A 13491-nucleotide genomic window follows, 5' to 3' on the forward strand; every position below is an offset into this window, starting at 1 on the left:
AAGATTTCCCAGCACCACCAGTTAGCACAATAATATTTAATGATTTCGACAGTGAGGTCAGGCAGGGTTTGGTGAGCTGGGTTTGAAGAAGGACTTCTGCCTTCTAGATTCCATAGCCTCTCAGTGACCTCAGAGATGAGCCAGCTCCCGTTTCCTTCAGCAGTTTGCTCATGAAGAGGGAGAGAGTGCTGAGGGAAGGAGCACGTGCTGCAGCCTTTCCTCTTCAGCCTCTCACCATGGATGGAGCTGCAGGATGGCAGTCCTGCTCTGTGGGGACAGAGGCAGAGGCACAGCCGTGGTGGGCCACAGAAAGCAGGGCTGCACCACAGTACACATAGTCTTTGCTGCCAGACACACATCATGATGCCATCCATTCTGAATGTGACGATTTCATTTACTGCAAGTATCTCTTTCGATTATTTTTTCTTTTATTTGGAGTTTTTCTTTCTCACATATCTGAAGTGAGCGTACTACTTAATGTGATCTGCTTAATAGATTGGAAAATTTTAAGTAGCTGGTTCCTGGAGCTGACTCAAGGCTTCTCCACGTACAGGAAAATTTGAATTTTGCAGCAGTACTAGACTCTACAGAAAAGAACGTGGAGGTTGCAGAAGGTGGATGTGCATGAAGAGCATGGAGGAAAGAGGAGAGGGAGGTGTAGCGAGATCCATTGTCAAGGCCATTCAGCAAGTTTTGGGATGACCAGGAGTAGAATTAAGATGTCTCCTTCATCAGTCACTGAATTCCAGCTCTCCAATCTCTAGTTTCAGGAGATAGTTCCTCTCCCTGCCCACACTCCTCAACTCTCAAGCAGCAAAATCTCATCATTTACACCTCCTCCACTGCTCCCAGTGCTCAGCTGCTCTGGCAAAGGAAGGGGCAGAAATAGGATTGGCTCAGAAGGTCAGGTTTGCTACTGCTGCTGATGCATACTGACTCTTAAAGTGAGTACAAAACACACACACATACAATGTAACATATATATCCTTACAGTATAAAAGTATAAATTACCTAGGCTGAGCTAGTTTGCTGTTAGAAGGTAGAGATCAGTTGCTCACATGATATGAACAGCTCAAATGCATGATCTTCCCATCCACAGGAGAAAGGCCTTGGCAGAGGAAAGAGCAGAACTTGGCTGCTCTTTACTGGGGCCCTTGTGCCACCCTGAACAGCTGCATCCACAGGCAACCTGCCCACATATCCTGCCTATACCTGCTGTTTTCTGTTCAAATAAAATAAAAACTCTAAATTTAAAATGGAAAGCTCGCCAATAATTTTCTTTAATAATTTCTTTTTCATTTGGAAAAAGAAGAATAAATATTTATATTAGGGTGTAATATCCAAATGTTTGTCTGATACCAATCTGAGTTTATAGTGCAGCAGAGCTGGTACAATGCAGTTGAAGGATGATAACAACATAGTGAAGAAACTTGCTTATTACTCATTACATTTTGTTGTTGGTAAGTATAACAAACATGCTTCATTAAAATGCTATTTAGCTATAATAGTCTAAAGAGCTTTTGAAATCAGCATTTTAGGAAAACCGCATATTCCCCAAACACAACAGGATTACCCATTCTAAAAAAAAATTACTTAAGCAGCTATACAGAACGTTTACAAATCTTTGCATCTACAAGCAGAGCAGCTTAACAAACTCAAGGTCCGTCCCAAAACCATTCTTATACTTCTGTCTTCTTCTGTCTTCCAGCAAAATAATAATTCTTGGAGCCATTTTCGTGCATCTAAAAGAAGATGCATAAGAAATAAGGACCTATTGTGTGCTCTGGGGTTAACAGGAATCTCAGCTAAGGCAAGTGGCAATACCTACAGACAGCATCAGACTTAAGGAATATTTATGAAAGGGCATAGCCAAGATTTTCAAACTGTCAGATGATTCTTCAGTCTCTTCTTATGGAGAATAGACCCCATCTCTCTATCTCAGATTTCAAATTAAATTTGTGCAAGGTGCATGGGGAGACTATGTTATAGATATGGAATCACATATTTAGGGATGTCATATGCTATATATAGCTTATATATAATCATGAGGCATAACAAGACAGAGTAAATTTGACTAAGGAACAGTCTGGGAATATAGTCCAGATAATATACATCAGCAAATTTTAAATGGGGAATGTTAGAGTAATTTTCTGCTTTGACCACCATTAGGAGAAGTTAAACATATTTGTCTTGGGAGGTTTCAGACTCCAGCAGAGAAAACACCAAAAGGCTCCCTAGAGATGTGCTAAGCACTCCTCCTCCCTCTGACTTTTCTAAAAGGAAATGTGATTAATTTATTCTGACAATAATAATAGTTCATTGTTTCCAAAGCATTTGAAACATCTGGATTAAGGACATGTAATGAAATCCCAGAGAAGATTCCAGGGGAAGCATACTGAATTTCTGGAAGACACATGACTACAAAAGTTAATTTCCCATTCACTGGAAGTTTTGAAAATATTTTGTTGTACTCAGTTCTGCTCTCCTCTGCTCATGAAATTCTCATTAACAAAAATGCTGCCTTACTGTCAGATGTGAGGGTACACTCCCTTTAAAGAGAAAATGTACTGTGACTTCATACTAATCACCAGCTACTTTATTCATCTTACGTCTCAACTCAGCAATGCTGTTAGATCAGAATCATAACAAGGAGAACTTCCCAACAGGAACTGCTATGAGGACAGATTACTCAATCATTAGAATCATTAGAAGCAGCAAAGAATTTAAATAATTTGTAAATGTTATTGTGTAAACTGTATGGTCACAGTTTACGTTAACATATTTTTAATTAAATGATTTCTAAATCTTGAAATTTCATTGTTGCAAGAGAAGAATCAAGTCTGCCTGTTGTTAAGTCTCTTTTTTACAGTCTTGTACAAATTAGCATGGTGAGTTGGCCTTACAGGAATAAGGGATTTTTGTGTTGTGACAGAAATTTAAACTGAAAACTCAAGGCACATGCCAAAGCAAACACAGCCCAAATCTGCGAGAGCATCCACCATATGAGCATGCTGAGAAAAGTACTGAGTATTTTAGGAAATGTTCACATCGTGCCGCAGGATTAATGGTGCGCTGAACATTCCCACACAGCCCTGTGATGGAGAAATACAGCAGCTGCTGTTCAGGGGATGCTCCTTTCAGCTAAGGTCCAGTCAGTGACACTGATTGCCAGCGACTGCTTTCTGCCCAAGGTAACCCATTGCTACATTGTGCAGGAAACAGTGTATGCCTGAAAGACATAATTTTTATGCATGCAGCTTTTTCAATATTTCCCCCAGCATTATGCTTTTGCACAAGATGAAATACAACTATTTCAGATAGATGTATCATTGGTGAGTGGCTTATGTACCATGCCTAAATGCTGAGCATCTCTTCTGAGCCCCTGCCCTTGAGATATCTGAAATACAAAAAAAATACCCCGTACATTGAAGCGCTCTGTGGGAGGACAGTAGGAGCAGATGATATTTATATACACAAGTATCATGCACAAAGCATAAGCCTACAAATGGAACACTGAACAGTGTACAGAGACTACTTAACCACCATCTGCTGACTTGCACAGATTAATGAACACAAAAATATTATTTCAGTTTTTCCCCCGATAATGCTATATTCTGATGAAAAAAGTAAACTTCCAAGACCTAATCATGCAGCTATTTGAATGATGATTAAAAGTATCTGCCTTACTTCTTATAGAAATATTTTTAAATTATCAAGAAAAATATAATTTAGCACTTGATAATTTTAGCGAATTTAATTTCTATCACATTGTGTTAGAATGGTAGATTTAAAAAGTATATATCTATGAAATTCACATTAGAAAAACAATTGTATAAAATGCTGTGCATATAAGTTTCCAGTTAGAGTAACCAGAGGGCTACAACTTTCAGCACAGATTTTATTAATCTGATTAATTATCAAACCTATTAATGACTAATTCCTCTCTGTGAAAAAAGCACCTCCACTGATTCCTTTCTGAGAAAAGTGAGAGGCAAAAGAAAGAGAAGGGAAAGTTTTAATATCACCCTGAGAAGCATATATATTTATGTTTTAGAAATGTAATCCTTGCATTATTTCATTGGAACCTCCTGTCCAAAGAAATTCAGGATTTTTGCCATTTGCTGTGACAGAATTGTGTAAATTCAATAGTAATATTGCACACTGTAGATGCATATTTGACAGCAGAATTAGCTGTAATAACTGATGTCGTCACCTCCTTCAGTTGTCTGCTTCTTCCTGCTTTCCAAGGTTGCTGGAACTCTGGAAATTAGGTGAGAGTTATCCTTACCACTTTTTCAGAGACAAAGAAATATTGCCATCACCTGATTTGTGATGTTCCCCAGAGAAAACCCCAGGACAAAGACCGCAGGGTGGTCAGATGTGGCAGAGTTTCACAAATAACACATCCCACTTCTCATTCACCATTGCTGCTGGCATATTGCTCCTTGTATGGCATTTACCAGCCAAAATATATTCTGAATCTAGAAATTGTGCATTTACAACTTCTGATAAGAGTATCCATAAGGTATTACCAATGTGCTGAGAAGCAATAGAAAATCAGGACTGTTCTGATTATGACATACACGTTAATGTAACATTAACGTGTATGTCATAATCAGGGAATGCAGATATGGGCTTATGGCAGTTGTATCTCCTAACCCCTCCCCACAGTATTATTTTCAGGAACCTAACCACTAGACTCAATTAAATTTTCTTTCTTAAGTAAGAAAAACAAAAGGGAAAATTGAGGTGGTCTTTGATGAGCACAAAACAAATTTAAAAAACCCAAACATCTTTGTTTTTACTCTGCACCTCACCATTCCTGCTCAGTGCTTCAGAGGGGGCTGGTATGAAGCAAGCAGCCATCTTGGACAATGAAAATGAATTTCAAGTGAACAGAGCTTCCAAAATTAGTGTAAGAGAATGAGAGCTAGAAGCTACCTGAGATGTTGAAGCGACCGTGTGGGATATTTCTTGATGAATGCAATCTTAATAACATACTTTGTTTCTTTATTTCCTTGTAACATTTTTTCCTTACTGCAAATCTGTGTTAGAAAGTCTGCCACTAAAGAACTTGCAGAGGTCTGCTTGAGGTGGGGTATCATATGGTTTTTAAAAGGTAAACAGTGTCTTTTAGTGATGTCTCTTTGTATGCAGTGAGAGAGCAGGAGAAAAAAAATTAAATGCATAACATGTAAAAGATCCAGAGAGTTTAATATACCCATTCTGATACTGGACACGTTCTGCACAAGGGCACTTTTCTCCCTGGGTTGTTAATTCCAGTAAGTGGTCATGTCATGACTTGAACTGCTGGAACTGTTCCACTGGCTAAAATAAGATGTTAAAGACCTTGACAGCATTCCAATTGGAAAACGCGTGTTATGGATCCTTCTTTGAGTACATTACATTCAGTTTTTCTTTTCTTTGAGAAAACAAACAAATTGGCTTAGCAGTTATAGCCCATTTGTATGCCACAAGGGTATGAATTAGAGGTTTGAAATGTCTGGACCAAAGGAAACATAGCATACGTTCAAAAGCTCTATTATACTGGTTATGCAAAACAGCTTTTAAGACTCCTTACTTTAGCAGATTAATTTCAAAGACATTTTTATAAGAGACATTATCAAATTAAAAAAGGAAAGGTAAATTTTACATGGACTGCTAATTTGTTTTTGTTAGGAAATCATAACTGCCTGAAAAATTAACAATTTTTTCATGGCTCTTTGCCACCTACAGGCAAAATCTATTTTCCTCCTTGCTTTTTGATTTACTTTGGAGGTAAAAAGAGAGGTGTATTGATTATTGCAGTCCTGCCTTGCCAAGTAAGTGCAGCAATGTGAATTTTGCTGTAGTGTTCCATGGCCCTCACAAGATCCAGTGCCCAAGTCTCCACAGTGACACAAGTGTGAACACCTTGTTCTCTATAACATACCGAAGGACATCTCAGCAGGAGAAATGAGCCACACACTCATGGAACTCTGCCATCAAAACAGTGACTCAGAGAATGTGGCTCCTACAGGGCTGCTCATTATCTCAAGAGGACAAGCTTCTACGGGAAATTGTATGAAATTTGATATATTAACGTCAACTTAAAAACAGGCAAAGATATCACAAATCCTGTACAGACCTACCTCTGCTATCACAGGAAAGACAGAAGTAATTATTGTAATAAATGCTAAAGGCTCACCACTGCATGGTAAATTTTAGTATCTATGAAGTTGGTAGCAATAAGATATTTTAAATCCCTATTACAGCAAGTAGTGCAAGAAAATCCTTTCCTGTTATTGGCCCATCAGATTGTTTAATGCAGGAGCATAAATTACAAACATGGATTACAATCTGAAGACTCTTATCTTGAACAACTGGGGCCAAAAAAAAAAAAGCAAAAACAAAGCAAAAACAATTCAGAGATTGTTAGACCCATGAAAATAGTCACAATTGCTTTGTTCTGATGCTGGGAAACCCAAAGGAAAACCGGAACATAAAACTGAGAGCACAAGTTTATAATAGAAACATTTACTGTTACTCCTCAGGAGAAAGTCTTCTGTCTTCTGCTAAAACAGTATTTTCTTACCAGAACTTCTCCTAGCAAACAACAGTGGTCCGGTGCATCACAATCTTTCCTGCTGTAATTCAGAAAATTACCTTAATTTTGTAATGTGGAAGATAAGCTTGAATATAGATGAAGATACATATAATCAAGCATGGAAACCACTAAAGTACAGAATCTGTGCTAGAAACAGGTGACAAGATCATGATACTATGACTTCACAATTGTAAGAGAACTTGAGAGAGACTCCCCGGCCAGCATAAAGAACTACTCCAGAACTGTTTCCAGAACTGCTCATTAACCATTATGCCATCATACAAAGTAATGCTTCAAAATAATATCTGTGAGATTAGAAATGGTCTAAGCAAGGAACAGCCCTATTCAGTCTGTGAGGCAATTTTAAAGTTTAACAAACCCCTGATCTTCAAACAAACTTTCAACATGAAAACAATGTCAGCTACAGACAGTTATTATAGATGCCATTTCTAGCAAAAATTGACCTGACAAGGACCATGGAATGACACTAAGCCACACTCACTGAATTACGAGTTTCCCACTTGCAAATGATGATTTCAATAAATGTCTCTGTAGCTTGGGGTGAAAAGGAAAGAGAGATAGAAAGTCAAGTAACGTACACAAATCATCCCCAGCAAGCAAGGTCATCTCTACAAGCAAGAAAAATAATAACTCGGAGTCATCTTTCTTTTGGCAACTGCCTCTTTCCTTCTTCCCGTAGCTGTACCCAGCACCCCCTGCATTGACTCATAGGCATTAGGCTTTGTGGCTGACTGCACAGCCCAGCTTAGGTTGCTGGAAGGGCTGTTGCACAAAGCCACAGCAGAGCCTAAAGCTGTTCTATCCCTCAGACATCCTGGCTGGCTGCCTTTTCTGCCAGCTGGTGTGTCCATTCACTCGTGACAGCACTTCTGCCAGTTACCCTTTTCTTTTCATCCTCCACAATTATCCAGCTTCACCACGGGACTCCAGTGCCATACAGACTGACACAAATCTCCAGACTTGAAACAGACTTCCTTAATAGTTCTTAATATTTCCCTTCTTCCTTGGCTATGAATTTCTTCTACATAGAACTCCAGACAACAGTTTGGGCAATCGTACAGTCTGGGCACAGCTGTATTCCCCTTCGCTCCATAATCCCATCACCTTTACTACAGAGCTGGTTTTTATCAGACACTGGACACTAGGATCCCACTGTTGTGGATTTCTGACTGATGTGAAAGACCTCCTCAGCTGAAAGCAAATCTGTTTGAGGCCCTTGCACTTCTGCTTCTGTTTCTGCTTCAATGATTTGCATTTTGCTACATACATTTTGAAGGGTTTGCTATGGGGGTCTGGGTGTTTTCTTTCTTTTTTCCCCGCCCTTCTTGTTGTATGCTAGAATACAATTTTGGGCAGGGGAAGGAAAGCAATAATATTGCTGAGGAAAAGTATTTGCACCAACACCCACTTTCAGTTATGAAAATTTTAACGTTCACTTGAGCAAGGAATACAGCTTTCAAAAGTCTGAAATAGGAGTGCACTGTAAATGCACACAAAAAATGAAACCTGTTTTATCCTGACCACTGGACCTCTTCATTCAGCTTCTCCTACTCCCTACCAGATGCCAGAAGAGTGGCCAGCCCTTCTGGGTTTCAAGTCCTATCCAGTTCATCAGGGAAGGAGGATCCTCTTCTCCTTTAGGCCTTGGGCTATAAGACTTAAATCAGGAATTATATGTTCTCCTCCTTTCACATTGTGGCAAACTCAGGCACATTACAGCTCTCTTCCTTAACAATTAAAATTGATGTGGAGTGTATTTGTGAATAAAACTACCTCAGGGAAGAATTTGTTCTTCATCTACCAATATCTAAAATGGTTCTCAGAAAAGCAGCACAAACCAGATCATTTCCAATAAATGTGCTTAAGTAGTTCCAGTGAATGACCCAAAAAAGTACACAGAGGAACAAACACTTAGTCTGTTCCAGACTGGTACTAAAATAATTGTTCAGCCAAGGTCACTGGACAAAAACATTTAAAATTAACTCAATTGGTCTTCATGGGCACCAAAGTCAATTTTGAAATCAAAACTGCTGCAGATACCAATTACTTTGGGGTGACTGATTTGTCAGTACAGCAATGGGCTTCTCAAATTATCAGAGATTTTAATTAAAAAACATTGCTTGCTTGTGTTTATACTAAGACAGAAAACACTACAATACACTAGACTTTCCAGCAACTGTGTTGTCCCTCTTTACATGTCTTACATGGTCTCAAGGGCATAAGACTTTATGTAGTAGTTCATCTGGGCTTGGCTGCACAGCTAATACAGAGTGGGAGGTTACTATTGGCAGAATAAGTTTTCTAATGAGTGTACTTGGTTTATGTTGTATATACAGTTCTCCTTCACAGACCATTAGAAATGTAATCTTGGGCCTATCCTGGGCTCGGATACTAAAAGCCAGAGAACTGGTGCTGCATTTTCAGCATATTTGCAGTAAAAATAAAGCAACCCAAATATGGACAATAGCAGTTTCTTCAGAAAACCCTGGTTTACAAGTTATTGCTTTTCTAAGCCAGCCGCAAAAACCAAACTAATAAACATTTTTAGCTTTCCATGAGATGTCACTGGGCACTGATCTGCACTAGAGATTCTAGATGGAGCTGCTACCATAAAACTCCCTTTCCTAACCACACAATTACATTGATGTCCCAGTATTAACTACATCCCCAAATATCACAAGCACAATGAAAAGCACATCATGTCATAAATGCTATAAATCCAGACCAATCAGCAAGCTTATATACAGGGAAAAGCCTACCAAAGACTAAAATCAGTGAAGAAGATTTCTATTTTAATTTCTTTATTAAAATAGATTATTTTGCAGACAGCTTCCATGTACCTATTTTCTTTCTTGCACCCAGCTTGTGCAACATAAGTTTTCTGATAAAGAACAATTTTATTCATTGAACTTAAAAAAATCTATTTCAAATGAAAATCAATCATTACCTTGGACCCTTTTCTGTACTCTTAAATCACAAACATAATTCACAAAAGTTTTCTTATTTGCTTGTTTCATAACTGATCATACACAGAACTAATTAACTAGAGAACACCTGCAGAACTACAGACATGACCCATTTCTCAGTCGTGCAGGCAGAAAAATCCAAGAATGCCATTCCCTATATTGATTTCAAAGCTTAACCCATAGTTCAAGAAAATCTTGTGCAACATTTCCTTGAGTTTCTTGGAAAAACTTGTTATGAACTTACTGATTCATGCTGTCCCATCTGCTGTACTTCAAAGGCATCACACAGTCCCATGGTGTCCAGGACTCCAGCTTTTCTTCCAAGACTTGGGGGAGCACGTGAGCCAGTGGACTTAGAGCATTGTATGGCAGAAAGGAAATGCAGCAGCATTCAGTGACAGGTATTCAAAATCAAAAGTCAGTTTCAAAAAAAAAATGCTTGTTGTTGTTGTTGTGCTTAAACATCAGGAGAGGCTCACAGGAGGCAGGGGCTGTGGCGATAGCACACGAGGAACCACAGTGATGGCACAGGCACATTCAGCAAAGTGACACTGTAGATCACAGAATCATATGGTCTGGAAGGGATCTTAAAGATCCTCTAGTTCCAACCCCTTTGCATTCCACAAGAGCAGGTTGCTCAAAGCTCCATCCAACCTGGCTGTGAACACTTCCAGGGATGAAGCATCCACAACTTCTCTGCACAACCTGTTCCAGTGTCTCACCTCCATCTGAGCAAAGAACTTCCTCCTAATACCTAATTTAAACCTACTCTCAATTTAAGGCCATTCACCCATGTCCTATCACTACATGCCCTTCTAAAAAGTGTCTATCCATGTTTTCTTATAGGCTTCTTTCAGATACTGGAAGACCATCACAGATCACCCCTGAGCCTTCTCTTTTTCAAGGTGAACAATTCTTTCAGCCTTTTTTCATAAGAGAGGGACTGCATTCATCTGATCAACTTGTTGGCCCTTCTCTGGACTTGCTCCAACAGGTTGATGTCCTTCCTGTGCGGGGAGCCGAGGGGAGCGCCTGGCGCACACTGCAGGACGGGGGTCCCTCGGGGATGGGAGAGGGCAGATACAAACATTTCCAGGGAAATGATTCCGTGAGGGGCCGAGTTTGGGGTGGGGGAGAGCCTGCGGCAGGGAAAGGGTGTGCCAGGAATTAAGGTTCAGGACAGGAGCCCGCGGGACAGGAGGCGACGGCAGGGCGGAGGGTAGGACTCGGCCTGGGGTGCGGGAGGCGCTGTCACCTCTTACAAAACGTGGGAGATTGGGAGAGATCGTCTGATCCATCCTCCCTGCTCCAGCGGGGTCATCCTAGAATACATAGCCCAGAATTACGTCCAAACGGTTCTTGAGTGTCTCCAGTGAGGGAAACTCCACAGCCTCTCTGGGCAATCTGTTCCAGTGCGCGGGCACCCGCACAATAAAGAAATTTCTCCCCGTATTCAGGTGGAGCTTCCTGTGCAGCAGTTTCTGCCGTGGCCTCTTGTCCACTATCGAGAAGAGCCTGGCTCTTGGCACCCTTCCCTTCAGATACCCACACACACTGATGGTTCGTAGTTCCCCTTTGTGGCACTAATTCACACATTTTTAAGGCGCCGGGCGTTACCCAGCGGCCTGTGCTGAGCCACGATCTGTGCTGGGCCCCGCCTGCCCGGGGGCCCCAGGCTGGTGTCCCCCGACAGCGCAGGCCTCTCCGGCCCGGCCCGACCCTTGGCTGTGCCCAGCGTCTGCCGGAGCCGCCCTCTGAGGGACGTTCTGTCCCAGTGAGACAATCGCTGCGGGACACGGCGTTTCTGCTTTCGGCACGGCGAGCCCCGCCGAGATTTGTCTGTCCGACATGTCCGTGTCTCCGCACTTCTGCTTTTCGGAGCCAGCGGCTGCCGGTGGGGCACATGGCCGGGGGTGGGCGCTGAGCCGGGCTGGGGACCCGCCAGCGCCTGGAAGAGCTCATGCACCTTCCTTCGGGGCCTGTGTCCGCTCAGTGACATCGGCACAGCCATGCAGCACTACAGGCTGAGGGCAGAGTGGCTGCAAAGTGGAAAAGTGGAAAAGGACCAGTGGGCAACAGCAGCAGAGAGCCAGCAGAGTGTGAAGGTGGCCAAGAAGGCCAATGGCATCCTGGCTTTTATCAGCAATAGTGTGGCCAGCAGGATACGGGCAGTGATTGTCTCCCTGCACGCACTTTGGTGGGGCTGCACCTTGAATACTGAGGTCAATCCTGGGGCCCCCGGTTCAGAAGGACATTGAGGGGCTGGAGCGTGTCCAGAGCAGGGCAATGAAGCTGGTGAAGGGTCTGGAGCCCATGTCTTGTGAGGAGCAGCTGAGGGAGCTGGGGGTGTCTAGCCTGGAGAAGAGGCGGCTCGGGGGTGACCTTATTGCCCTCTACAAGTGCCTGAAAGGAGGTTTCTTCTCCCGGGCAATCAGTGACAGGACGAGAGGACATGCCCTCAGGCTGTACCAGGTTGGACGTTAGGAAGAAATTCTTTACAGAAAGGGTGATTAAATACTGGGACGGACTGCCTAGAGAGGCGATGGAGTCACCGTGCCTGGAGGTGTTTAAAGAAGGCTGTGGCACTTAGTGCCATAGTCTAGTTGATGCGGTGATGTTCGGCCACAGGTTGGCCTCGATGATCTCGGATATCTTCTCCAACCGAACTGAGTCGGTGATTTTTGTGATAACAAGCGCTCGGTGCCCGTTTGGCGACCGAAGCCCCCGGCCCTGCCGAGCCCCCGCGACACCTGGGCGCGGCCCCGCCCCCCGCCGGGACAGTGACGTCACCCCAGGTGCTTCCCGCCTCCTGCTCCCGGAGAGGCGTGATCGCCGCGGCCCTCGGTGGGCGGGGCGAGGGCCGCGCATGCGCTCGGCGCCGGCTGCGGGCCACCCGGTCGCGAGCGTATGTGCGCGCCCGCCGCTGCCGTGAGGCGGGGGGCTGCGTGCGAGCGGTTGCGGGCTCGCCGCTCGGCCTCCTGCGGACAGGCTCGCGCGCCCTGGCGGCCGCCGCCATCATGTCCGCCGCCATCGAGCAGGAGTTCCAGGAGATCGACGCCACGAACGACTGGCAGGCGCGTTATCTGGTGAGCCGAGCGGCGTGGTCGGCTCTAGCCGGAGAGCCGCAGGGAGGGAGGAACGGCGTGGGGCGAAAGACCCGCGGGCCGGCAGCACCCGTGCCTGGCGTGCGGCTCCGCCGCCGCCTCAGCAGCGGGGAGAGCGGAAGTCGCTGGGCCAACACGACTCTCGCCCTCAGGTGCGAGCAGCGGAGCCGTGGGCAAGCGCTACGCATGCGCACTCGGGGCGGGCTCGGTGGCGCGCAGGCGCGGGGCGAGGCGCGTGCGCGGGCTCGGACGCGGCTCCGGGTCCGCGCTGCCCCCGGGGCTGAACGGAGCCGGTACCGCTCCGAACCGGGACCGCTTCGAGCCGCGACAGCCGCCCCGGGGCTCCCGCGGCTTGTGGGAGCTGTGGGAAGCTGTGTCCGATAGGGCGGATTCGGCTGAGGCTTGGGTGCCCCCCCCAACGCTCCGCTGGTTCGTGCGGCTCCTCAGGCACCCGTGCTCCCTCCTCAGCCCCCGTTCCCGCTGCCTTGGCCAGCTCGGCGTCTGCTGCGGGGGCTCTGCGCGAGTGGCTGTAAATAAAATGCAGTATTTGCAGTTTTATTTTTAACGAGATTAAGAACTTCAGAGAACACTCAGTTCCATAAAACAGGCATTATGTATCATCTAGAGCAGTTATTTAAGCTCGCAGTATTTTATAGCACTACTTCACAAATTAAGAAAGAGAACCGAACCCCCAAAGTTTTCTTTACTGTCTTCAAATTATGCTTTTTCTCTGTTGAATCAGTAATTTATGTGATTTATATGTGACTCAAATGCAGCATCTCTACTGCAGTATTTCAGATGTTGCAGTTTTGGA

General features: G+C 44.1%; 1 protein-coding gene across 2 annotated transcripts in view; it reads left to right on the forward strand.

The window, feature by feature from the left end:
• Positions 1-12440: 12440 nt before the first annotated feature.
• PTPN2 (protein tyrosine phosphatase non-receptor type 2) overlaps positions 12441-13491 on the forward strand; it is a 29991-nt gene continuing 28940 nt past the window's right edge. The window contains exon 1 of one of the 2 annotated variants that reach the window (XM_064705804.1): positions 12441-12659. In XM_064705804.1, the coding sequence (XP_064561874.1) occupies positions 12591-12659 (69 nt within the window). In that variant the 5' untranslated portion in view covers positions 12441-12590. The remainder of the gene's footprint in view (positions 12660-13491) is intronic. The other variant, XM_064705803.1, reaches the window with a different exon arrangement.

The sequence above is a fragment of the Zonotrichia leucophrys genome, chromosome 2 (genome assembly GCF_028769735.1).
Source record: "Zonotrichia leucophrys gambelii isolate GWCS_2022_RI chromosome 2, RI_Zleu_2.0, whole genome shotgun sequence".
NCBI classification, from domain to species: domain Eukaryota; kingdom Metazoa; phylum Chordata; class Aves; order Passeriformes; family Passerellidae; genus Zonotrichia; species Zonotrichia leucophrys.